General features: G+C 41.5%; 1 protein-coding gene across 2 annotated transcripts in view; it reads left to right on the top strand.

Moving 5' to 3' along the window:
- Nucleotides 1-211: 211 nt before the first annotated feature.
- The window catches only part of LOC119405552 (deubiquitinase OTUD6B), a 67947-nt gene continuing 43898 nt past the window's right edge, over nt 212-24260 (top strand). Inside the window, exons 1-3 of one of the 2 annotated variants that reach the window (XM_037672396.2) lie at nt 230-747; nt 19777-19946; nt 20045-20134. In XM_037672396.2, the coding sequence (XP_037528324.1) occupies nt 669-747; nt 19777-19946; nt 20045-20134 (339 nt within the window). In that variant the 5' untranslated portion in view covers nt 230-668. Of the gene's footprint in view, nt 748-1206; nt 6412-19776; nt 19947-20044; nt 20135-24260 lie in introns of those variants that run through there. The other variant, XM_037672389.2, reaches the window with a different exon arrangement.

Genomic DNA, 24260 nt, shown 5'->3' with positions numbered 1-24260 from the left:
CGGCGGGCGGACACAGCGCGACCGCGTGTCGTGTGCCGCGCCGGCGCCAGGGGTTGCATAGCAGCAATAGCAGTGTCAGAAGCCCGCCCTACAGAGATAAAACCATCTGGCAAGCTCTTTGGAAGCTGGACAACACATTTACTGGCGTTTACTAGTTTAAGGAGGGTTTTGCTGCGTTAAAGCGGGCGCCGTCGTTTCAACCGTAGTCGGCATATTCTAGCATAGGCGGCGCTAGCGGGGCCAAGCGGGAAAGGTGGGAGCTGTGCTGTGGTGGCTGGTGGCCTGTGGGAGCGCGCACCAGCTTCGGCCGCCTCGGCATCAGCGGCCGCGAACCCGCAGCATTAAAGTTTCGCGGGGACTACCGTGGCCGCCAACATCGCGCAGGGCAGAGTAGTACGTAGTAAGTACTTTGCAGTGTGTGTTGGCTGATACCACAGATATTTCGGGTAGTACCGACTCGCATTGTTGATGTGTCGCTGAAAGCTCCCGTGCGGCCACATGCCCTCTGCGCCAGAAGCCGTCAGAAGAAATATCGTGCACGAAGGGCGACTGCGGACATTGTGGCGACTCTAGACTGCTTACTGGTACGAATCTGTCTTGTCTTGAGAGGTCCGCTTTGCTTTGCTCGAGTCCTTTTAGTACAGTCATTGGATTCAGAGCACGGAACCATGGCGGAGAGCGGCCAAATGCGACTGTCTCACGACGAGCTTTTGCAAGCACACAGAAAGGAACGGAAAGAATTGCAAGGTGAGTGGAATTATTACTTCCTCCGCATGAAGCTGAGCGATTGTCGGCTCTGCTAGGTGCACCGCTTCGGCAGATGCGAATTTTCCCCCCATCGCTCGTTCTCCACTGCGAATACGTTACAAATACCTTGACGGTATTTGCGTATTAAGTATTTTGCTCTTACAAATGGGTCACCATTCAAGTGAATCGCACTAGCAGTACATACGGCGCTATTGGTTTAGTCGCACGAGGGAGAGCTTGAAAAAAAAAAAGAGAGAGAGAATTTAAAAAAAATTTATTCGAGCGCTGCTGTTTTGAGCATGTTACAGACTGTTTTTGTGATGCTTTTGATGTAAACGTGTCTTTTGTTACGTTTCAAGCTTTTGTCGACTTTGTTGTGTTCAGATGGGAGGGTGCTGCAACTTTATTCTTACCCCTACTCTCTCTCTTTTTTTTTTCAATTTCTCCCTTTCCCATCAGGCGCGGTCAAATGCCAGCAGTACCACCTGAACACCCAGCAGTTTGAAGTCTGCTTCAAGAGACTCCAATCTATCCCATTTCCCGCCAACAACATTGTCTCGCTGCATCTTCACGAGTTTCTCGCCAACTGTGCCATCAAGCATGGCATAGCAGAGGACACTTTACTCCTGTGTCTTGTTACAGCTACATCCCACCTTATGGGCCTTTCATCATCAACAAAAATTTGTCTGTCATCTGGTTGGCAAGAAAATCCTGTGCTGTGGTCTGCTGTCTTGGTGCCAAGGGAACACAGTTGTCACAATTTTGTCTGGACTTTACAAAAGCTCCTTTGTGACTTGCACTCAGAGCTGCGTTCCAGGGACATTGCAGCAAAGCCTGTTGTAGTAGATGAAGCGTCATGTACTAGCCTCACCAGGTTGCTGACACTGCCGCAGGTTGGTCCTATTTTAGGTGCACATGCATCTTTCGAGCAAGTGAAATCTGTTTATTCATCTGTTGGGAAAGGAAAGTTTGAAAGACTTGCTTTGGGTGTACCTGTGCTGTGGTGTCCAGTCACTTCTGATGTACCTTTCTTGAGTGAAGTGCGCTTTAATCTTTGCTGCATCACAGATCCATATACTTTTCATTCTGTCCTGTCTTCAAAGCTTAATGAAAACTTGGAATTTCAGGAATGTATGTGGCCTAATATTCTCCTTGCTTGTGGTCATGAAAGGTCACTGGACCTGGTCACTTCATATGAACAGGTTGCAGACGTAGAGGTAAACAGGTTGAAAGCCTTACTGCTGTCTATTGCAGAAGCACACTGCTTACCAGTTATGTACAAGTTGTCAGAGGAAGCAAGGTGTGTTCTTCCGCAACTGATGTCCAAGTTCAAGCAGCTGTCATTAAGTTTGAATTGCCGAGTGGCTCTGTTCAAGACTGCCACTAGTCAGATATTTCGGTTGGCTGCAGCACTATATGTTTTGGATGGTTGTCTTAGTGCAGCGATTCAGCCTGACGTACGAGAGTATGAAATACCTGCAGCTCATGTTTGGGAAGCACATGACATAGTGATGCACACATTGCGCATTAAAGCTGACCTTCTAGATTGTCCGCTTCGAGATGAGTTGTTCCACACTGTTGAGAGTCCCAGAACATCCCACCAAAGTAACAGCTTTCAGCATTGTACAAATGGAACAGTGCCCAATATTTCTGTTTCATCAGTTTTCTGTGTGGCACCTGAAGTACAGGTGCAGTCAAACCATGAGCAAGTTCCAGTGCCTGTTCCGATTCCTCGTGAACTTTCTGTGTCGATTGTTCAGTCTCCAGCATGCGACAGTGAGCTCAGTGGCTCTCATATCTCACTGCCAGAACCACAAGAATCCTTTATTTCCTACAGTTCTATTATCCCGGACTCAGAAGAGGAGTTTGTGGACAAATTTCACTATAAAATTAGGCGTCTGCTAATATGTGGGAAGACTCTGCTCACACCAACACTAGTGGCACAGATGAAGTATGTCTCGGTCACTGATCCAAATGTCCCTGGGAAGCCACGTTACCCCACACAACTTGCTTCCCTTTTCCTTAAGAGAGTGGCTGCCTTGGGATTTGGCACCATGTTAACACGACATGACAGCCACTCGAAGAAGCTGTTGTTTCGGAAAACGGACTATCAGCAGCTTGGTCAAGCTCAGCTAAAGCTTCTTCAGAATCTTCGTGTGACCAGAGAACAGTATTCACAGGGCTGTCAGCGACCACGTGCGGCATATTGGGAAACTGGATCAGCTGCACCCATCCGCTTGCCACACTCGCCAGTAAATCAGTCACAGAGTCTTCCTGTTAAGCAAGAAGTTATTGACATAAACTAGAGGAACAAAGAATAATTTTTTATGTCACTTACTAAGTGATGAGCTCTTCCCAGCTTCACTCCTGCAAAGTAGCAGTGTCAATTTGCTAAGCACAAAGCTATGACCTCAAATATTCAGACAGCCATTGCCAAATATTTGATTTTTGTAGGCAGTAAGGACCTCAGGTGTTGGTCGTATGTTCATCCTTGGAAAGGAATGACAGACTTAATTTTTGCTAGAGGTGTGTTTTGCACATTGTAAACATTTATACCATTGACCTGACTGCCTCATGAAGTTTAGATGTTCGTACATCGTGTGATGACTGCACAGTGCACGAGTTGCTCTTTTCATTGCAACGGTGGTTGTATGAAAACTGTATGTGATCCATGATTCTCTTCATGATAGTAAACTCGTTCATCTGTTGCTAATAGTTAAATATGCAGCTTCGCACCTTTGTTGGCAAGCGACAGTTTCAGAAAAAGATGTTTCACATAAAGATAAAACCTTTAGGTTAAGTGTCTGATGAAATCTCGTCTTGTCAGGGTGAAACATTGGTGAAAACACTGGTGGACGCCAACCAAGGGGAAAAATATTTACCGATGTCTTGGTTCCCACACGGGAGCCTTGTTTGTCAATAAATACTTTTCATCAATGAAATCTTCACCTTGAGGGCCCTCTGGGAATGCATAAAAGGCATTATTAACTACATTTGAAAAGAAAGATCTGTTTTATAATACATCAGGTTGACCTAATTAGGCAATTTTGTAGTGGAACCAAGATTAATAACTTTAATGTCCCAATTTGGCTGGTGGCTCACTGTAATAATGTGGAATGTCTTGTGTTTAATGGCAGTTGTTTTTTACACTTAAAGGGAGATTGTGAATTAGGTTAGACTGATTATTTGATGGTATTAAAGATTACAAGTTAGGTCAACAACTCTTGCAATTTTCGTAGATATTGGTAAATATAAAATAGGAGCTACATCTGTTTCATTATATTTTGTCAGCGAAAATAAATAGGCAGGCAGTTAACCATTTATTGTTTCTCCCTTGTGCATTCAAGGCATGGCCATGGGAATCCCTCTGGCATAGTTGAATTTTCTGTTCAATTGAAGTAATGCTCTTACAAGTGTTTTATTGGAAGAAGCAGTCATTTCCTTGTGTAATGAGCAAGTGTATGTGATAATGCTTTCATTACATTGTGTATATACTGATCATGCAATATGATCCATTCGTCTTGTGCACTTGTCTTGTGCACTTTTATACTACATTTTCAGTTTTGTATGCCGTGAAGTATATTTTACCAAGCTTTGTCATACATGTAGAATGAGTACACTACACCCAGGTTGTCAGTATGTGTTGGTATGCATTGTTTTAGGAATAGTTCAGCCAATCTATACTGGATAGGCATAACTGATGCAACTCAGGAGGTTTAGCTACCTGTTGGTACAGGTGCAGCTGCAATTCTGGAGGTGGCTTTATTGATCATGATCTTACATGCTTTACAGTTGGTTACTTTTTATTCTGGAAATATTAACATTTTTGCTGTATTACCATCTTCTAGAACTTGCCTGCAATGTTCTTTACTTTGTGCATAACAGATTACCGTAAAATTCCGAGCTAGCCCCCCCCCCCCCCCAACGAAGTCGAAATTGCGGGCACAGTGGGGGGGGGGGGCACTATCTCGGAACGGCACCAAAATTCAAAATGGCGGCAAAATTTTCGTGCCAGAAAAAAAAACGCAGTGCGCATGGATTAAAATTTTATTACAGAACTTTATTTAGGCCCAGGATTTGTTGTAGCTTTTAATCGCTTTCAAAACCATCGAAAGACTCCTCCGAGTCAGTTGCAAAAAACAGGTCGCAGCATTCCGCTTGAAGTCCGCCGTGGTGTAGGGCTGCATAGGCATAGCTGACCTCTCACCACAAACACAAAGCAACAAATGGCACGGAGCAATCGGGCTGCAGTGCAAAGCAGGATTGGATTGGATTCATGGCAGCCAGCAGGACCACAAAAAAAAAAATATTTGTAGAAAAATCTACGGAAGCTTTCTTTTGTTAACTGGATGTGGCAGGCCACTGTTGCCTGTCTGCGTTGTCGTGGAGCGGTGAAAGTGGGGGGGAGGGGGGCGCTTTTCATTAACGGCGCGGATATTTGAAATTGCCATTGAAGTTGGGGGGGGGGTCGCTTGCTCGGAATTTTACGGTAGGTAGTTAATTTTAAACAAGAACATTGTCAGGCTGTAGATGTTGCTTTAAAGTGTAATAACATATCTCAGTAATTATGTCCCCTTACATTTAAGCTAACTCCCATTGTCTTAGCTAGTGCTTGTAATGAAAGAGCTAGTTATGGAAGTATTTGTGCCAGCTATCAAGTGGGACTGAATAAACAGACAAAAAGAGACTAACATCTGTGTTACTACAGAACAAAAAATTTTGAAATACTGTAATATTCTGCATTGCTACAAGATATTACTAGATTTTGGCATATAAAATTTACAACCAAAAGTTTTAGGTCTTCCTATATAACCAAAAAACAGCTTTTTTGTTGTATGTCAGTTACTTCTTTTTGTGGCCCCGAAATTGTCCCTTGTATTATGTTTGGGTTCATGTTATATTATGGCTAGGCACTAATATGGGAAATATGGTAGAGGCTATTATTGGGGTGTTGAAAGTATGCAGAAATATCAAAATTATGAAGTTCAGAATCTCAAAGTAGGTATGAAGCATGTTAATAATGTGAAGGCAGAAAATGTTTAATTGCCTTACATTTAATGGTACAAACATAATTCATTCACATAAGGTTAACAGATCCAGTAGGTGCAAATATAGATTGTATAAAATCTTTACAGATTAGTCAGTAATGTGTGCTGAAACTCTTGAAAAAGGGCATAAAGAACAATATTATTGCAAAGGTTTACACAGCGACTGCATGGCTTCAGAGCAGCCAGTGACTCAATCTGGTACTTTGTTTTGAAAGCTGTATTCAGACATAGGAACCTTTGAAGCTTTTAAGCTTGTTATTATTCAGACATGTGCATAGTCACTGCCACCACGTTTGATGGAGCACCGACACAAACATATTGTATCTTGTTTTCCTTTTTTTTTCCAATAAGTAGCTAATGACCCTTTATCATGGCTAGAAACCTCGTTTGCACGTGGTTAATTATTTAGAGACATTTTTATAGTACCTAGCCACAGTTCCGGTTTCAGAGTGTGCTGATAAAGGCAGGACCAGGGAGTCTTTATTGGAAGCACAGCTGGCCATGTAACTGCACAAAACAGTTCCTTGTCAAATGTGGCACAGAGCACACGTAAGGAGCATGGCAGCCAGCACAAACTCGTAACATAGGTGTTGTTGGTAGTTTACATTAAGTCTAAGTGGATGTTCATGTCACAAGGTGCTCCATTTCGCACTTCAAAACTGATTTAAAATTGTATTTAAAATACACTTTAAAACTGATCTTAAATATGCTCTGGGCTATATTTTCTGTTGATATTTTGTAGATGCATGTGTGACCACACAAATCTGTCTCGCAGGTTATCTCACCGTCAAAATTTGTGTGGGTACCTCCTTGAGCACTACTGCTATGATTATGTTAGGCCATGACCACTTTCTGATTACAAGTGCCATCTGAATGACAAACTTTACAGTGAAATAACATTACTTACCATCGTCACAGTGCAGCTGTTAGCTGTGTGCACTTGATTCTGTGGTGTGGTCTACTGTCAAACCTTTGAACAAGTCGAACTACCTCCCGAAGTATTGCCCTGTCTCTAGCAATGTTAACTTTTTTTTTAACATGCTAGTCCTGTCACATATGCAAGTTGTGCAGAAAGAGTGATGGTGGCTGGGTATGGGTCCTAGTTATGCAGCTCTTCAATATTTTAATAATCTCGCAGGAGCATTGACCCGTACATCAGTCAGTACTGTGTCACGGATACACCTATGAAAGTAGCTAGGATGGGCACATGTGCACGGTGTGTTCTAGTGTCTGAGCATCATCTGCTACGCTATTTATTGCATTGAACCCGGCATGGCTATTCCATTGAACCATTGTGTGTGCAGAAGCACATGTGTACATATCTGTTTACATTGGAAGCAGATAAGCAGCAGGGCCTAGTGGAGCTGGATGGAAAATCCCATTACAATGGTATGCTCGTTGTCCTTGTGCCTGCTGTCTCTACTTTCATAGCTGTGCTCCATGACACGGCATCGATCATTGCGTCAGTTGATGCTGTCATAAATTGTTATCGTGGAAACATATACATAGTGTTTATTGCATCATGGCCATTCTTTTTTTGCTAACCATGAATCTGTTAATATGACATTTTGGTGCATCACTGGTGCAACTCCTACTTCCTGGTGGTAGATATTTGGTGTATTACGAAAGGCTATGTAAGAATCTGTATTAATGAAATGTCTGTATGTGCTGATGAAAAGTAGTTGGAGGCTTTACTCAAGCTGAATGAACTGTGTGGTGCTTGCAGTTGTGGATCCTAGTCTGCAGTTATTGTTGCATCTGATAAATTAAGCAGTGCTAATTAACCGACATTGATGAGGGCCTAGTGATATTGGCATAAATGAGGAATTAGGATCAAGCCCATGAGATTAGGCCTCTGTAGAGTAAATTTACTGCCTTGCAACCTCGCAACATATCGAGATATTGCTTAGTCTAGTATAAGAGATTAGTAAAAATAGGCTAGCATGTCATAGACACTTCAGTTAGCATGTCTGTCAATGCTTCTCAGTATTCTTATTGATGCCTAATCAATAAGGTACAAACTGAAATGACACTTTGTTTTCATTATTTGATAATAGGCAGTGGACAGAAGTGTGGGTAACTGTGTTACATAATTCTTTGCAACAAATTATGCTGTGCGAGTAGAGCCCCTGTTGTATTAAAAAATTGTGCAGACATCAAGTTTCAACAACTAAAGTCCGAACTTTTTATTGTGGTTCAGTGCTTATTACAGAATAGTTCTGCAGAGAACTTTTGCAGTGCTGGTAATTGTGAACGTGATACTCGTGTTGGGTACCTAGATATTTTATGCAGAAGGTGGCACAAGCCAACTGCTTTGGCATTTTATATAAGAAGCCGTTGGTTTGCACTAGGGATAAGTGGATTGAGCAATTTATTGTGGAAAATAGTGACCTGCAATTATCTTTTTCAGTTTTCTGTGTTGACGCTGCATATTGGGGCTGCTTGAATGCAGTATGTCCGTGCACTCATGCAAAGAGGCAGCTACTTGAGTGCTTGTCGCATTGCTTGCGATTTACAGCAGGAGCCAGTTAAAGCTGCCAGATTGTTTCTGTATTTTATGCCATGAGACATCTAATATAATCAGACTGTTTCAACACTGTACTCATTGCATTAAGAACTTGTATTGCCATTGATTATTTTTGTAAGCAGCAGCCTAAGGGTGGTGTAATAAAAGGCAGCTGTCTATCATGTAATTGAACTTAGTCAGAAAATCACTGTTGCCTTGTTTTTTATAACTGGCGAAATTTAAAGCATCATTTACCATGAAGGTCAGTGGCATGTATGTTGCATCTAGAAAACTGATTGAAAAAGATTTCATGTTTAAAAGAACAAGTTTATATCTGGCACCTTTTCATGCATCATTTGCCCTTGTTTTGACAAACTCTGCACTGTCTTGAGCTTCGGAACATAATTTATTTATAGATATTTTGTGAAGGTGTGTCTTGTTTGTTCTGTCTAGTGTAAAAAGAATGCATTGTTCAAGTTGGCCAAATTGCATTGTCACACCACAGAAACTTGTATTTTGAACAAGTCTACATGCTTAGTGACCAAAAAACACACCCTTGCAGTGCATGGAGGTGTTTTCAGAGTGTAATAATTTGATGGGCTTGAAAATAAAGCTGTAACTATGGTGGCAATGTTGGTCATGGTACAACAGATCGTTGCTGTCTTCTGCATGATGGGCAGGTTGAGGCTCGGAAATATGTGCACTCTGTAGGTTAAAGAAGCCCAGAACTGCACCTTGAACGTGGTGAGTAAACATATTTTGTGGGTAAAGCATGGAGCTGTCAATATGTTGACCAGGCTTTGTAGTTGCATGTGCACATGCATTTGCATCACTGTACAGGTCTATCAAGAATCGCTGGAAATACTTGTTGAACTAGGCCTTTTAGAAGGACACTAAAGAGCAGCACACAGTTGGTTTAGAGTGGCTGTGTAGTTTTTCAAACCTAGATTTTTAAGTACAGTAATGCCTCTTTATAATGAAGTCAGTGGGACGGCAAGAAAATTTAGTGTAAGCGACCACTCGGGAAAAGCTAAAGCAGTCGAGCTTTAATTGCGCTACAACTGCGAGGAAGTCGAAACACAATGTATACAGTGAAGCGAAACTTCATTCAGGTGCAAAAAAAAAGCACTCTGAATAACACAATTGCATGGCCAATCGCACAGCACACCCCATGGAATGCTACGGCGCAAGTCAGCCCGTGGTAAGCACACCACTGCGCGGTAAGCACACCAGTGGTGCACTTACGACAGAGATTAACAGTTCGAGCCTGCTGCACCATGGAATTTGACAGCTCCCATTCACTCCGCAGTACGAAGAGCTGGGAGCGCTGGACACTCGCTTGGTGCCCGTTACTAGGCGGTCATCGGTCGTGGGTTTGGTACTTTTGTGGCCTGTTCTGTGCCTACATGAGACATCGGCGGCATTAATTTGACACTGCATGCGCAAAAGCGTCGCCTCCGCTCGCCATTTCTTTCTAAGCAATTTAAGCTCTTCGTGTGCTTCGTGTAATGTGGCTTAATATGCATGTGTTTGTGTCGGGACCGGAAGAAATTTAGAATAAAGCAATATTTCGAGTAAAGCGATTTCGTTATAACGAGGGATTGCTGTAAATGTGGACTAAAGCACCAGTGCCAATACGTCAGTGCAATATTATGATTTTCAGTGTTTCGTATTTGTGCTGTTTTTGGTGCAGAAACTTTCTAGCTTTGTTAGCGCAGATCTCTGGTTTGTTAGAAAGTAATTTTACTGATCAGTGATTAACCATCTACACCTGAGCAGGCAGTGTCCAAATCTGTCATGTCATAATGAACTGGCTTGTTAATTGTATCTTGTTTTCAGTCTTCTAGCTTACCAATTCTCATTTGAACAAAAGAGTGGCTGTTTTACTCTTTGACAATTTGCTAATGCAGTGTAACTTAATATTCCTCTTAGTGTCCATTTTTTAACCCTCTGAGGGTCGAATTTTTTCGCGAAATGAACTCCAAAAATGTGCATTTTTTTATTGCTGAATTAACTTCTTCAGACTATTCTATTTAAGAAGCAAATTGTCTAAAATCTTTTTGCGTGACTGTAAAGTGTTAAAAAATCATTTTTGTTATTACGTTTATTCATAACATCAAGCAAAATCCTAAAAGAAACGCATACGATTTTTTATAAATAAAAATTATGCATTGTATTAAACATCGCTCACAGACATACAAAAATACACTTGGAGAACAGTCGATATTGGAAGAATTGCCACTCAACTCACTAGCAGCAGAGCAACCGGTGCGCACTTCCATAGCGCAAGTGAACTCCGTGAGTGAGCGCACGGAAGAAAACTGTATGATTGCGCGCCTGTCCGGAAAGCAAAACAAGTGAAAAAGCTATGGTAATCCTTCGTCTTATCGCCAACGAGACGGAGTTAGTTTTTCTGAGTCCCCTAAACAGGAAACGCAACTACGGCGGCATTGTTTGTGTAATTTGGCGCCGCACGGAAACATGTAAACGCGCCCTGGGGAGCAGTAAACGAGAGAGTAACAAGCGGTCACCCTTTGAGAGATTAGAAACCAGACAGCCATCTGGGCGTGAGAAGCGACAACCACCCAAAGGACGAAACTGAAACCAGCCGCACCGCGCGCGCCCGCTTGGATGCGCAAGCGAGAGCCGGCGCGCCGCTTTGGAAAGAAAAAAAAATGATAACGGAGAGACATCGGCGCATGAAAAAAAAAAAAATTCCACGTATTCCTGAAGTATGGCACCGCATGCCAAACAAGAGAAATGATCGAAAAAGGCGCACATTTTAAACATACAGGCAATGACGTACCCTTTGGTGCCTGTTAGGTGATGCGGTACATGTGCGGCGTAAACCCTCAAAGGGTTAAATTTTGATAGAATGCCATTTTTTAATGGAATTTCAAGAAACTGCATAATTAATATGGCTACCTCTGTTTTCAGCAGCAGCTGTTCGTGTTTAGTACAATAGTCGAGTATCCACTAGAATCGCTTGTTGACATGATCATCTACAGTAGCCACAGTACATCTTCCAGATGGACACATACTTGAGGAATTCGTGTGTTGTGAAACTTGGCTTACCGACTTTCTGTTCACAATTTTGCTAGCCTGCTATAATGACAAGTAGGTTCTTTGTGGTAGCGTGCACACACGTGTTGAGATTTCTGTTCCATTGTGTTGAATAATTGCCTGAACTAAAAAATTGATATATACTGTAAAATCCCGAACAAGCGCCTCTACGCGAGCAAGCGCCCCCTTGCCCTTTTCGGGAGATTTGAAATATGCGCCAATGACCGAGCCATTTCTTTTCTGCCATTTCCGCCACTACCGCCATTTCTTTTCCAACCTGTTCTCCACTGCACAATCCTGCAGCAGAGGTTCCTAGGAATCCATGTTCTGAGAGTCTTTAGATAAGTGCACGATTTCTTAGTACTTTTACAGTGTGGTGCCTCGGGGTTGCATTTTGAGTTGTCACAAACTGTCGGAACATTTGAGGAACGTCTTTCCTTCTTGTCATAACACATGAAATTTCACACGAGGATTCCCTCTGGTCCAGTAAATGCATGAGTAAAAGCAGTAAGTGCATGAGTATTTTCAATAAAGTATTTGATTAGAAGCACAGGTGTGCATTCTTCTTAAAGGCTATTCCACTGCCATCTTGAATTTCAGCCTCCGACCGAGCAAGGGCCCCTCGTCTAAATCTTGTCCGATTATCTTTCACTGCAAGGGGGCGCTTGCTCGGGATTTTACGGTATTCTCCAAAATGCAAATGTTAGTGTTAAGGTTTTCAGTGGTGTCTTGCATACATGGCACACATCAGTAGAAAGAAGAAGGCAGGTGGCCAGGAAGGCCATCTTGTTAGATTGCATTACAATCGAGAGCACTGCATCTTGGTACACGTAAAAAATTGATTACCTTCTTGTAATTATTATAATTCATTTTTGTGGTTATTATTTAAAGGTGTGACAGTATAGAAAACTATCTCAATCTCCTGGAGAATCCCTGAGCCATATATTTCAAGTAATGTGCAAGTTGTTGACGAGTCTCCCATGCAGCCAAGCAAAATGTTTTGTGTTCTGAATTATAAATTTGTATGCTTCAGCTATGCATTGAAAATAGTCTCTTGGCAACAAACAGTTGTTTTTTATTTGAGGTTCCTAACATAGGTAGGTGCAGTGAGACTGGAGTAGAGCGTTTTACCTACTGCAAATGTGTATATATTTTTGGTCAGGGAGGAAATAAAAGGAAAGTAATTTTCGATTTTTTTATTAATCAGTAATGATAGACCACAGTTGTATCTTTAATGCATGGATGCTCAAGTTTCATGAAAAAAAAGGAAAGTTTATTCTGGGTTTTCTTTGATTTCTTCCTTTCTTTGAGCTTTGTTAGCCTCAAAGCATTCTTTACGGAAACTATTTTCCTAAAATTTTTTTTGTTGAATATTTTGGATGGCCCGCCTTCACGTTTAAAATTTATTTCAAGGGTCCCAGAGTGCAGTGTAGTGTAAATAACAACAATTATTCATTCTGGGTTTTGTGAAATATAAAAAGCCAGTTTTGCTCAAAAGGCAAGGCACTGGTGGTGATGGCAATGTATGTAACAGTTGCAAAAAGGTTTGTAATTTTATCAGCCCTACGCTTTGCAGCAGACATTTGTGTAATAGTTAAAGTAGCGTGCATGGTGTATGCACACAGGGTGGAACATGACCACATCTCACTGGGTGACCCTGAACACTGGCTGTAAAAAATACAAAAATGCAAATGATGTTATTATTCCACACCCATTTTTCAGTAACAATAAGCAGAGCTGTGCTATAACTGTTTCTTAGCATGCACTTCAACTCGTTGGCGTGTGTGTGTGTATCCCCTCCCTCACGTGCAAATTATCATGGACTGTCTTTAAAGGAGCCCTGCAACACTTTTTAGAATGGTCAGAAAACGCTGACATATCGTTATTCAAGGCTCCTGAGAACTTGCGAGCCAAACATTATAGCACAGCATGCGGCCTGCAATTCACAATTAATTCTCAAAGTCGGCTAGGAATCGCTCCCTCTTCTCTCGATAAATGATGCCATAAACCCAAATGACTGTGCCATAAACCCAAAGTCCATGGCCATTGGCTGATTTGAGCATCGTGAGCTGCCTAGTTACCGTGGCTGTCGCGGGATGCCGCCATGTACCCGTGCTCACGCTCGCGATCACACTGAATATAAGCCACGCGTTTGAAAAAAAGAAAAGAGAGAGTGCCCAAGGTCATGATGTGAGCTGACGAACGGGCATAGCTTTTTGAACCCTTGTCATCACCCCCACCACCCCCCCTTGCGCAGCTTTCAGCGCACTCACTGGTACGAAAGGAGAGAGAAATCGCTTAAAGCTTGTGAGAAATCCTTGTAACTCCGCTCATACTTGACGGATTCTAAAAATTTTTGCAGCAGTCGATTTGTGAGACAATCAACTTCTTTAATGAAGCCATTCGATGATTACTTGGAAAAGTGTTGCAGGGCCCCTTTAAATGTGTGAAATTTACAGAACTTCATTTAACACAATTGATATTCAATTGCAAGAACGACAAGGTGATAGTGTGTTAATTTGCACATTCTTTAATGATTACTCATGATTTGAGCTTAATTAGACATAAATTATGTATTGCATTTTAAAAAGAATCAAATTGCCAACTCTGAAGTACAGGTGAAATTTATAAATTATTAGTTGCTGTCATTTGAAGCTAGCAAAACTTTGACTTGTTGAATATGGTAATACCTTCAGCAAAGTGATCATCTGCAGTAACAAGCAGTACACTGAAGTTAAAAAAGGACACAGTGAACATGTAGGAGGTTCAATTCATCCAAAGTTCAATGACTGTTGCTTTTTCTTGGCCACCAGTTGACAGAACTAGCAAAAGCAAGCTGCATCCACAAATGTCAACATCATACCTGAAGGGGATGTGTGTTTTTATTTACTTGTGACACTTAAATGGTTACAGAATTTACTCAAATGAAGTCGTTACAGATATCATGTGCCAAGATGTCCATCACTTTCAAGAAAATCTAAAGCAACACATTCAATAACTACACTACTTAAATCGATTACCTATTATGAGACTTTAGGCCCTATGTCTATATAGTTGCAAGAAATTGGCGTAAAAGTATGGGCAGTTGAACACTGGAATTCTTGCATATGAATATTCAATAAAAATGATCGCTCAATATTGGCCATTCTATCATATCTGAAGCAACACTAAAAGCAAAGTCTGTGTGGAATCTATTTGGCAAAAAGTGAAATCACCATCAAGGCATACATTGACACCTACTTACAACTATTTCCACACGGAGATGTCTAAAAAGCTGAGGAGATTGTAAATGATTGAGATGTGAGTACATCGAGGAGGAGAGAGAAATTACTTCTTAATGTTTCCCTTCGAGGCCCCCTGCCATTCCTCTTAGCTCTTAGCGAAGATGGCAGGGAAAAACCGGTTCCAGACAATGCTAGCAACATGCTTGCGCAGTGTGGCTAGATTGTGGCCTATATATGACAAACAACTGCTCTAAGTTATCTAGGGTGTCATGCAATGACAGTAATGAAAAAAGGGAATAGCACGTCAATGGGCACACATCGTACAGTGTTGTACTCGTTGCAGGAGAGAAGTGTACTCATATCATGAAGGGATCAATACTTTGTAGACTAGCCTAGCTGAATAAACAACAAATTTTCATATGGCTTGCTTAAACCATTCTTAAGCCATTCTTAATAATGACTCAGTTATTGTGCAGAAGCTATCTGCCTCGTGCACTCACAGCTGAAGGTATCTTGCAGCATAGTCATTCTGAACATTCCTCGCATCCATCGTTCTGTCGTCCTTATGACAGTTTAATAGTACATCTCTAGTTGGTGCACTCAACAGACAACTCTGAATTGTTGATTCTGACGAATACGATTTGAAGATGAGGTGCTGTTTGATCCATACTAAAATTTTCTAATATTGGTACAACGCTCCGTAAAAGTACTTGTGAATTTCTACATTTCAATATTGCCATGTACACCAAGTTAACTGAAGTAAAATTGTTTTTTCTTATTACCTGATTGGGGGGTGCATGAAGCACTGCGAAGAGCCACTCAGCATTGCTCCGATGTAGTAGGGTGGTGTAAAATTAGGCTTCGGTGTACCATGTGATAATGTGTCCATCTTGCCCATGCTTAAATGGCTGTGAAATTAATTGGGAGTTGTGCAAAGCACCAGTTGGAACCAAATTATGGGAAGACGGAAGTGTCTTGTGCCACAGACGGAACAATTTTGTGTCAAAGGGCGGTTGGATGAAGAGCCAGATGGCCACACTTTGCAGTGCTGCATGCATAATTGGATAAACTGAAAGAATATGAGGCCAATTATTTCTATCTAAATGGCATTTTTTTATGTTAGACACTGTAACAATATGTTTACAATAATTCTTTTCAGCTTTTTGTTATACAAGTACCCTAAATTTGTAACTGAGAAGGTAATTGATATTAGTGTATTTAGTGATTGAATTGTTTTGTTTCTTCTTGCAAATGATCACCACCTGGGCAGAAAGTTCATTTTTAGTGATGTAATTTTTTAGTAAATTTTGTAGGTGTTAACAAAGGCAAGTAAATAAAAACACTATTGCAGATTGCCATCACATTAAAAGTAAGGTGCTGAACTGTAAAAAAAAAAAAATACCAGTTCGAGTTTGTATTCTGGGAACTCAAATTTCTTTCCGTTTCAGCTCTGGCTCGTAGATATAAAATTTGTAACAATTTACGAACCAGTTTGCAATACTGATCCAAGTTATCAACCGATTTCGCAAAATCAACTGCATCCTTCCTCTTGGTGACACATTGCTCTGTGCTATTAACTTACACATATCTAAGAGCTTTCATGAGAGTTTAATGCCACTTGGAAGAGTGGTGGCTTGGGCTAGTTGGTAGGCCCTGATAAGAGTGCAAAACTGGGTGCGACGAACACAGTGGCAAGTAAATAAAAACACTATTGCAGATTAGCATCGCATTAACCCCTTAACTGCTTATGACGGGCTGTGCTCGTCATGGCTCTTCAGCAATGTTTCAAGAGGCTTTTGACGAGCCCAGCCCTTCAAATGGTGTTTTCCTATTTAAAATATAGATAGCAGCACGAGTTCCATGATTGGCGATTTTATTGAATGAGAGTCTGCACACTACGCGGCGAAATGCGTGCCTTGCGTCTCCCACGTGCTATAAACGAACATGGCACAGTGCCGTGCTTTGCACGCTACCACAAGGATGGTAGCCTTTTAGTTTGTATTGAACTGTCGAGGAATGGTACAATTTGTCCACGGGAAGTCAAATGGAACCCATACTCTCTGTAGCTGCAGAAATTTCTTTTGAAATGCTGATCAAATGCCCCAGGTACGGGGTATTACCAGGCCCGCAGCCAGGGGGGGGGAGGGGGGTGTCTCACCGAAAATAAATAATGAAAAGATGCGTTTTTCAAGGCCTTCAGCAAGTGGGCCCCCCCCGAAAAAAAATCCCTGGCTACGGGTCTCGGTATTACATGACGGTGCGAAAAAGCATTTTTGTAAGCCATAAAACGTTTTCGCAAGTTTTTTCTGTTTGAACATGTTACTGAAGCATTTCATGTCATAAAAAAATTTGTCAATTTTGGAACAATATTTTGTAATTTAATCGGTGTTTAAGGGGTTAAAAGCAACGTGCTGAACTGTTAAAAAAATACCAGTTCAAGTGTGTGCGTCATCGTGTTTTCTGTGTTCTTCGTCCTGAGTTTTGCGCTGTAGCTCTTGGTCACTACTGCTACATCAGGCATAGATTAAAGGCAACCATGCCAGGCAGTTGTGTCACTAGTGTTTATTTCAACACCTCGTATGGCACGTTGACATGTCCAATCCTGAGCTCTCCTCTTCCTCCTTGCTTTTATTTATAGTAATCCTTACTGAGTATAGGAAAAGTGCAAAATATAACTTAAGATATGTAGAGGCATGTGGTTATTTAAAAATGTAAAGCTTCACCGCGATAGCCAAATCATCATTAAGCTTTTTCACAAATAGTTCGCTGGAATTTGGTCTTTCTTTAAGGAGTACTGACGAAATTTTGAGGGCAAGATAGCTTGTGAGATAGACTTGTGTGGACACAAACACATCATCTGCAAAATGTCAACAGCTAATATAGACAAAAACATATTTAAAATAGAGTTTGAGTTGGCTGCCATGTTTCCTACATGTGCTCTCTGCTGCAGTTGCCCACATGGCGAGTGTGTCACTGTTTTGTGTGCTCGCAAGGTCAGGTGTGTTTACAAAAATACCATTCTGGGTCCCACCTCTTTCGGTGCTCCCTGACACCAAAACTGCAACTGGGTGCTATTAAAACAACTCCAAATAATGAAGTTGTGTGCTCGAGCAAATGAGGTTTCCAGCTGTGATAAGTGGGTCATGAGCTACTTATTGCAATGTAAATAACAAGATGCAAAATTTTGGTCAGTACTCCTTTAAAATACTTGTGCTATGCCTGCTTTGAGTGCCACATGTACTACATAAAATAATTTCTTGCCCTGCCACTGCCACTGTGTTTTCGCGATGGTTTAATTAAAATATTAAGCTGTTGTAAGGAAACGTCAACCCTAGCTACAAGAATGAGCACACATGATTTTTGCTATGGCATGCAGTTTTCTAGTTGTTTGCATAAGTATGAGGATTTTTGTAAATATTTAAGAGAAAGTTAATGAGCGAAAATTACTGTCCACACCTTGTTACTAATGGACAGCAGCATAGCTTATTTCGTGTGTGTGCAATAAGAAGCACACTGGATACAGAAAACCATGAAAATTAACTCTTGCAAACCTAGAAGCAAAGTTTTGAGGTTCAACACAAATAGTGATTCTATGCCGTGAAGTCAAAAGAACGGTTCATCTGTGGCTGAGGTTACAGTGCAAGCATACCTAATCCCTAATTAAGTTGCCATGTTTACCAGCTAATACACGGTTTGTCACCATTCTTGTATATCTCATGGCTAGTCAATCGTAATGTCTGTTATGGGGAAGAGATGGGTAGGTGTTGACTACAACAGTTATTTCGAAGAATCATGGACTGGAGGTCCGTGATTCATCTATGTCAGCCTATATGTTTGAACCATGTTGTGCTATACTAATAACCATTATGCTTTTCAGTTCAGATTTGGTTTGGGTTCAAGCATTTCCTAAGAATGTTTCAGGTTTGGGTTCGGCTTTCACAAAAATTCTAATTCTGGTATGGTTTTTGTTTTGGGTTCATTTTGACACCTCGACTAAAGTATGCTAAAAAATGTACTAGTGGTAGTATCCATAGGCATGCACACAGGGGGGGGGGGGGTCCCCTATTCACCCAAGAGGGGTGGCGTAAAGTCAGCCCCGCACATTGACATAATAAAGAGGGGAGGGGGCCGCAATGTCAGCGCCATACATTGACATAATTGGGAGGGGGGGCGCTGCGACGAACCTTCGCCCCCCCTGAAGGGCAACCCTGCGCACGCCTATGGTAGTATCTTTCAACTTATCAGACAAACATGGTGAACCATTAGGGATTGGTAAATTACGATACTTTATCCTGACCTGGTGTAAGAAATAGCAACTCTGCTCTTGTGTTTTCAGAGATGGCTAGGTGACCCAAAGCCACTCATAGTGATGCAGATGACAGAAGTTGATGCTTGTTCTGGTGGGAATCGGCTCAGTGGCAGTGTTAGGTGTGTACTAGAATAGGCCAGTAACAGTGTAGGCGCCCTCACAAGTGTGCAACGTGGGCTTGCAGAGTTGCGGCACGCACTGTAGAAAACTGCAAGTGCCTAGTGACTGGCTGCGCATCATGTGCTCCACTGCATTGTAGAAAGGCCTGAAATGAATGAATGAATAAATAAACAAATAACATATGTTGCTATTGTTATGAAAGAAAACATGACCTAAGTTATTGTTTTGATAGATTTGTCACTGCTTGAGCTGACAGTGCCCCCGCTTTAAGAAGGGGTGAGGTCAAGTAACATACATTGGAGTTGTCGTTCTTGAATTATTCTGCAAGTGATTCCTTTTCGACTGTGACTGTGGTGTTTTGGAAGGATGAACCCCATAAAGCTTCACCTGTTGTAGTATTTTAATTTTTTTATTGACCCTACCACCACCTTCTCACCTATTCATTTAAGAATAAGTGGATTATTCTTGTAGGTGCACAAGACTGCAGTGGTGGGCCAGTAACTGATGCACTCCACCCCTCTGTTCTCATTTGCTTTTATCCTCTACTCCCACCAAGCACATCTGATGCCCTTATTTTGTCTGATAGTATTCCGAGAGTGTCTAATCAAGTCCCAACATATTTCATTTAAAAAGTTGTACATGCTTAAGCAAAACCTTGTAGGCCATTTTAATGATCTAGCCATGTACTCACTGAAACTAGTGCGATGTTTTTATGAGCTGGGCTTGTCAACTAGCATCATTTCTGTGTTTTCATTCCAGCTAAAATTCAGAGCCTGAAGCACTCTGTGCCAAAGGGTGACAAAAAGAGAAAAAAAGATGTTGCAGCTGAGGTAGCTGTACTTGAAGCTGAGTTGGAAAAGAAGCATAAGAAAGACTTGGAGGAGTTTGCTGCCTTACAGAGTGATGGTGTAGCCAGTGATCAGCCAGAGGTAATACATCATTTTGGTCATCCTTTTATCCACAGTGACCAATAGACATACCTATAAGCAGTCAAAATGTCATTGAAACATAAATGTGCTATGTGCAGGTGGATGATGTGATCAATGAACTTGATGCTGCAAGCTTGCATGAACCCTCCATGAAGCAGGGTAAAGCCAGCAAAGCAGAAAAACGCAGGGTAAGCCTTTGTTTTACTTGAATCTGCTGTGAAAATCTCGCTGCACTGATATATTCCATTGGCCTTAAATTCTGGATATAGAAACTTCCACTGAATAAGCGAGGATGTTAGTTTCAATTTTAGATGTCCTGTTCATTTGCATAACTTCATATTGAACATTAGCACTTGAGCGCACAAAGCTTTAACACCCACCAAAGTAGCTTACTGGCTCTAGTGGTGTGTTTTTAGCGAAACATATGGTTGTGGGTTCAATACCTGGCTGTACTTGCAGCATTCATGTACTTGCATTTAGGTGCAAATAAAAGGAATCTAAGTGGGCAAAATTAATCTGGGGTCCTTCAATACGGTGTGCCTCATGATCATATTGTGGCTGCTGCATATTTTTGTTCTTCAGGCTAAAACGCTATGTGCTGGAAGTTCAAGTTATACTACATTTCTAGCAAGGCAAATTAGTTCTGAGGAAGTCCCATTTCCTGTATTATTACAGTGCCAGAACACAGTGAGAAATGGAAAATTTCTTTAGTTTGATTCTTCCAGCTAATGTGGACTTCATACTTGAGCTTTATTCAGATATGGGAACCGAGCTCCCCTGTATTTTACATGCACTGTAGCTAAAAAACGTAGCCATTTTAGTAGTTTGCATGACAAAACATGTTCTTACACAAGACATGACACTTGGTACTTAGGGAAATGCGTTTCCTGAAGTACCGGGGGTCGTGTATTGCCATAATAGGAACTTTAAAGATGTGTTAGTGCATGCAGAGGTAAATCCTGATTCTACTGCCCACATACTAATACTTTTTTCTTGTCCAAGATGTAAGTCTTGCAAACACCTTCAAAATGACATAGGTAAAAGCACTGGAAGTGATTACGTCCATCATATAAGATCTAGTTTTACCTGCACTAGTTAAAAAATTATCTACATGATCGAATGTTCATATAGTCAAAGAGTACATTGACGAAACAGGACAGCCTGCTAATATTGCATTAAACAGGCATTGCGCGGACACGGCGAAGAAATTACCGAAAGCAGGCGGCACAGCATTTTAATGTGGCAGATCATATCTTCGATGATCTCAAACTTTACATACTTCAAACTTCCGGTCCCCAAGAGACAGAAAATATCAAGAATTATACCTCGTTCACAAGTTTAAAGCAGGGTGTGTTCAGATAAGGACAGACCAAGGTGGGTCCCGACTATTTTTTGTTTTGCACGAAATTTTTATATGAGCTGGGAAAATGTCTCTATAGAAAGGAATGAACCTTCATTTTGCGAAAATTGTCCCAGATTTATAGGAGAAATTTTGTGTTTCACTACAGGTGGAAAAAGGCACTTCTGCAACTTTCAGATTTCACAACTTTGGAGGCCCATCACTAAAAAATTAATGCATTGTGGACATCAGTGTTAATTTTTTGTAAGTCTACACCAATAGTACCATCGGTCTACGGAAATTTGAATTTATGTCACTCACAGTACATTTTTGAAAAATTGCCAAACTGATTTTTGAGCGATGCCCTCTGGCTGACCCCAAATTTAGGGGTCTTTTTCCGCAATTTTTGCTAAGGCGCTGATGCTTAAAATATTTTTGACAAGTCCACGAAAGGTTTCTTGCTAATTAAGCAAAAAAGTATGCAACTATGTTGCATATTTATTTCGTTACAAAATCTCAAAAATGCCATAATCGCAAAGCTAGCGAAAATTGCTATATTTTACGGTCGCTTTAAAAAAAAAATCATCGATTTTTATGAAAACGATGTAAAATACTCAACCATGACTGCTAAATATCGTGGTACAAAAATATGCTGCATTATTTTGTTTTAAGCGAGATAATTAAGCCTATTTTAATACCCATGTATGGTCTTAACAGCGATGCACTCGACAGGAAAATTGACAGTCTAGAAGACAAACTAGATATCCTAGATTCAAGCTTTAAAGACATGGCTGCACAAATTGCCCAGCAAGTTACACAGGCTATTATGACCCAAATACAACAACAATTTAACACAATAGCTACTAGATTTACCGATATTGAGACTTGTATGAAGACGTGGGGACCTCAAACCAGTGGAGGCGGCCTCATCAAAACAACCAGTAAGCCATATATGAGACCCTCGACATCTACAGCGGAGGGGACCGGAAAACCGTAACTGCCACCATGGATCGACACGACCATTATACTATCTGGCAATGGAACTGTCGAGGCTACAGTAGAAAAAGATCCAACTTACATCAATACCTAATTAATAAGGAACATCCTGATGTCATATTGTTACAAGAGACACATTGTAAGGCCAAATTATCTGGGTACAGATCATTCTGTAGTGCCGACGGGGAGACAAGAGTTGTCACCACTCTAGTGAAACGTCACCACACGGTCGTACAGCATGATACAGGTATTGCGGATGTAGACAATTTATTAATCGAGTTAATACCTCCTAGGAAAAATAATCAAAGTTTATTTATTCTTAATGTTTACAGCAACCCAAGAAATAGACATCCCAATTTCCGATCACTTCTCTGCAAGACCCTCTCTATCGCGGATGGCAGAGCCTTAATTATTGGGGGGGATTTTAACGTTCAACACATGGCATGGGGATACAAATATCAAAACCCCAAAGGCAGACAGCTATGGCTAGATGCACAACAACAGGGCCTTACTCTCATCACAGACCCTTTGACTCCTACGAGGCGAGGGTCTAGTGTTAGTATGGATACTACGCCAGATCTCACCTTTACCAAGAACATTAAGGATGCAAAATGGCTCAACACGCTACAAGATCTAGGCAGCGATCACAGTATCCTCGAAATCACTGTAAAAGCAGGGCCACGCAAGTCTAAGGGCAAGCAGCTCAAAATTGTAGACTGGGACAAACTCGGACAAATTCGCAAGGAAAAGGATAATACTATCTCAGATATAGGGGACTGGAGCACGCAGCTTAAACAGGATGTTAACTTAGCAACACAAGTCATCCCCCAGGAAGCGCAAATGGAACAGGTAGACAGTAAACTTTTACATATGTGGGAAGCAAAACAAGGTCTCCTGAGAAGATGGAAAACCCGGAGACACAACAGGACGCTCCGACGAAGGCTAGCTCGGCTTAACAGAGACATAGAAACATACGCACAACAGCTCTGCAAACAACAATGGGAGGAAACATGCACCTCTATGGATAAACAGTTAGGGCTATCCAGAACTTGGAACCTTCTCAGGTACCTTTTGAGTCCCGAGGACACTAATGCCACGTATAGACAAAACGTAAACAAAATATTACACGCATATGAAAACACAGAAGAAGATTTTATTGATGAGGTAGCCGCACGGTATTTATCTCGGGATAAGCCAGCAATACACCCACATTACACAGGCACCAAAAACGCACAACTAGACGCAGAGATCAGTGAAGCGGAGCTGAGAGCAGCTTTACAAAAGGTTAATACCAATTCGGCTCCAGGTCTTGACGGTATAACAAACAAGATGATCCGAAATCTCGATGATGCTTCTCTAGAACAACTTACCAAGTACATTAACGACTGCTGGGAATCAGGCACAATACCACAACAATTGAAAACGGCTCAGATTATTCTAATACCTAAACCAGGCAAGCGGCTACAGTTGGAGAACTTGAGGCCCATCTCGCTCACTTCCTGCCTGGGAAAACTTATGGAACACGTTGTCCTAACAGGACTAACAAACTATCTCGAGGACAACGACGTTCTTCCGCCAACCATGTTGGGCTTCCGGAGAAAGTTGTCGACACAGGATGCAGTGCTCCAACTTAAACATGAAATCACAGATAACACAAGTCGAAACACCAAAGCTGTTCTAGGATTAGATCTAAAGAAGGCTTTTGACAGTGTTACGCACGAAACATTATTAAACAGAATAACAGAGCTAGGCCTAGGCCAGCGAGTATACACCTATATTCGAGACTTCCTAACTAACCGAAAAGCAAGTATTAAGATAGGAGACATTGTGTCCGAGGAACTACAGCTCGGAAGCGCAGGTACGCCCCAAGGGTCAGTAATCTCTCCGATGCTGTTTAATCTTGCTCTGATTGGCTTACCAGCAAAGCTGCAGGAAATCGACGACCTCCATCATACCATCTATGCTGACGATATTACCTT

This window comes from Rhipicephalus sanguineus, chromosome 1 (assembly GCF_013339695.2).
Source record: "Rhipicephalus sanguineus isolate Rsan-2018 chromosome 1, BIME_Rsan_1.4, whole genome shotgun sequence".
Lineage (NCBI taxonomy): Eukaryota > Metazoa > Arthropoda > Arachnida > Ixodida > Ixodidae > Rhipicephalus > Rhipicephalus sanguineus.
Note: the sequence above shows the minus strand (reverse complement) of the source record. Positions and strands in the feature narration are given on the sequence as shown.